The sequence below is a fragment of the Trachymyrmex cornetzi genome, unplaced genomic scaffold, assembly GCF_001594075.2.
Source record: "Trachymyrmex cornetzi isolate Tcor2-1 unplaced genomic scaffold, Tcor1.1 scaffold77, whole genome shotgun sequence".
Taxonomy (NCBI): Eukaryota; Metazoa; Arthropoda; class Insecta; order Hymenoptera; family Formicidae; genus Trachymyrmex; species Trachymyrmex cornetzi.
The window spans coordinates 10,389-13,884 of NW_017300102.1; the positions used below are offsets into that span (position 1 = coordinate 10,389).

Sequence of the window (3,496 nt, forward strand, 5' to 3'; positions counted from 1 at the left end):
AATAATAAAGCTACCATATACTAAAAATTAATTTGTAAAAATTAGCAAAGATCTTAACGCGAATTTTATGAAATAAGAAAGTAATGTTTTTATACAAATTTTTAATCAATCAGCACAAATAAATAAAAATAATATTAAATTTTATCTCTTTTTTTATTTAAAAAATACTGATAATATAGTAAAATACATAAGAAAATTAGATTTTTCATTTTTGTTTTTTTTTATAGTAATATTTTAATAACATTGTAGGCACAATTTCTCAATATATTAACATGAAACTACCCAATTAACATAATAGTTCTCATTCTGATATAACTATTTTTTCACATCAAAATTTTAAAAAACATTAATTAAGATAAAGAAAATTTGAATATTTCGAAGACTTTATTTATGAATTTGACTACATTTAATTAGTATTATGCATTTGTAAAACTTCATCGAAATTGAACTTGGGTAGCCTTCTAAAGCTGTGTATATTATTATTATAATATTTTTCACAATAAATTATTTAAATGTTTCTAAAGATACTTATTAGCATTAATAATAATAAATATGACGTTTTCCATTCATATGTGATAATTCTAAACCAACTGCGATTTAAAAAATTAAAATTTTTTTCTTAATGTAAGACTTTCAGAATTAATGGATAGTGAACTTATACACATGTATGTTATATTATATTTCTTATCGAAAACATTGAAAAAATTATTGTTTGTCGGATTTAGATTTTAACGTTTGACATCTTAAACAAAGATTGAGATTAAAATTGCATTTGCAAACATTTTGAATAATCTCTATTTCATATTTATTTCATTGTCTACTTATCGATTTCTATCTATTTATATTGATCTAATATCTATTTCATTGTCTATTTATATTGATAAAATTTCGCACAAAGAGAATGATTCGCAAAGAGAGTATTTATTTATAACTTATTAAATCAAGAGCAAATTGAACAATCTTCATAAACAAATAATACTGTTTACTACTCATCAATATATTCTTGCCTTGTACAGGGTGTCCCAAAATAATCACCAAATATTTCATGGGCAAGTAGAACGGACTAAACTGAGTTGAAAAGTTCTTTACCATTTTGCAATTTCTACAATAGCTATTAATTACTAAAAATTGCCGAAAATTGGTCATCAATAATTTTTACTCAAATATTATCAACTTTGTAGAAAAACTGCGAGAGACGAAAATTGTTTATTTTCTTCTCATAAAACTCTAAGAATTTTTTCAGAATTTTTTAATACCGTATTTTCTCATGTTGATAAAAATAAGAAAATGCAGTACTAAAAAGTTGATAAAAAATTCTGAAAAAATTCTTAGAGTTTTATGAGAAGAAAATAAACAATTTTCGTCTCTTGCAGTTTTTCTACAAAGTTGATAATATTTGAGTAAAAATTATTGATGACCAATTTTCGGCAATTTTTAGTAATTAATAGCTATTGTAGAAATTGCAAAATTCTATATGAAAACAAAATAAACAATTTTTGTCTGTTGCAGTTTTTCTGTAAAGTTGATAGTATTTAAGTAAAAAATTATTGAAGACCAATGTTCGACAATTTTTAATAGTTAATATCTTGTTAACTATTGCAAAAATTGCAAAATGGTAGACAACTTTTCGATTTAGTTTAGTCCGCTCTACCTGCCCATCAAATATTTGGTGATAATTTTGGGACTCTCTGTATATCATGAATCTTTAATCTAATGAATAATTTAAAGTCACACTAAAATATTGCACTAAAAGTGAAAAAAATGCGTTGACATACCATTACAGCATTCATTTTGAAGTCCATCATATTTTTCACCTCCATGGCCATTTCGCGAACGAGAACGAGACCATCCCTTTTTATGACGTTGGCTTCTACTTCGTGATATTTCTAAGCATAAAGTAATAAAAATCAGTACATGAGCAATAAAATTACTAGATTTTTGTATTAAAAAGATAATTTTGAAACAATAAAACTCTTATTGGATTGTTCATGTAAATACGCAATTAATAGGAAATAGAGCTCATAATGGTCGAAGCCTCGAAGCTGGATCTTTAGTACTTAAATAATTCGTTGTAAATATATACTACGTATCAAATTCTGCCAAACTGCGTGCCGAAATTGATTTTTGATCTTGTAACACTATACTGATAGAACTACCATAAATTAAGGGGATCCTAAAGCCATCTGTATTACCGACTAAATTGTAATTTTTGTATAACAATCACTTTTTCCTCTTTTATAGATTCGAAAACTCTTTTCTAGGATTAAAGTATACGCATTAATACGTATCTGTGAGGTGGAGTTTTGCTAAAAACAAAAAATTTTTCTTAAGATTTTAATTTCGAAATTTTTTGTCGTTCTTGGCATAAATTCCACCTCACAGACACGTATTAATGTGTATACTTTAATCCTGGAAAAGAATTTTCGAATCTGTAAAAGAGGAAAAAAGTAATTGATTTAGGATCCCCTTAAATTGCTTAGCAAATTTAATAATTTGATGCTCATAGGCATTTTGTAGCGTTTTTCATTGGCAAAACTAGTGCGCACTTAGTGAACATTAAAGCTGTTGTACTCTGTTCTAATCTAAATATAAAAGTGAGATATCTCAATTGATAAAATGCTCAAAATTTATTTTATCAAATAGCACAATAAAATGTATGAAATATTTCACAGTTTAAGGCCCGTTTCTACCACTTTTGCCTTAATCTCCAGTTTAGCCAAACTTTCGTTAAAACTAAACCTAGATTTGGCGCTGATTGGTTTCTACCACCGTTACAATGCAAACGTTTAGCTAAACTTATAACCTATGTGTCATAACTTATAGAAATTACTAAATCTCAGTCGTTGATTGGTCCAATATTGGTTCTAACAGTATTGTACGGCAACGGTCAGCATCGTGTTATGTGAATACTAGTGTAAGAAACATAACGTTACAAATTAAATTAAAAATGAACGTAGAAGACATAATAAGTAATAAACAACGTAAATGTGCTGCGAATTTTCGGAGGTCGAGAAAATTATTTTAATAGATTTAACAACTTATTATAAAGATGTGATAGAAAATAAAAGATCTGATATGATAACCTGTAAAAAGAAGGACAAATATTGGAAAGTAATAGAATAAAAGTTTAATAGTACGTCTTCTACTGAATTTCGAAATTCATCAATTGCTCTATAGGAGATACGGCTTTATTTCTTAAAAAAGAATTATTTGTATTAATTTTAAATTTTAAATTTATATTTGTAATTGTAAATATTCGTAAAATAATTTCAGAAAAAAATTTATTTATAAATTTATTTTATAATTTTTTCATTTACTTGTCAGTCCCGAATTCTAATTCATTTTTAATATTTTCTAAAACTTCTAACACTGATGCTTTACTAAATCGAAATCGCGTTTTAAACTCTATATCGTTCCTCAAAATAATTAATACGTTGTTTAAATCTTCTTTTTCTTCTATTAAATTGTTCAATAATAATATCCTCGTCATCGGAAG

At 25.9% G+C, this 3,496-nt stretch overlaps 1 protein-coding gene across 1 annotated transcript in view; it reads right to left on the reverse strand.

Annotated features, from left to right (window-relative positions):
• Window positions 1-1,775: 1,775 nt before the first annotated feature.
• The window catches only part of LOC108768213 (voltage-dependent calcium channel subunit alpha-2/delta-3), a gene marked incomplete at its 3' end in the record, with an annotated part of 4,715 nt that continues 2,994 nt past the window's right edge, over window positions 1,776-3,496 (reverse strand). Inside the window, exon 3 of the mRNA XM_018518569.1 lies at window positions 1,776-1,886. Coding sequence (XP_018374071.1) covers window positions 1,776-1,886 — 111 coding nt within the window. The remainder of the gene's footprint in view (window positions 1,887-3,496) is intronic.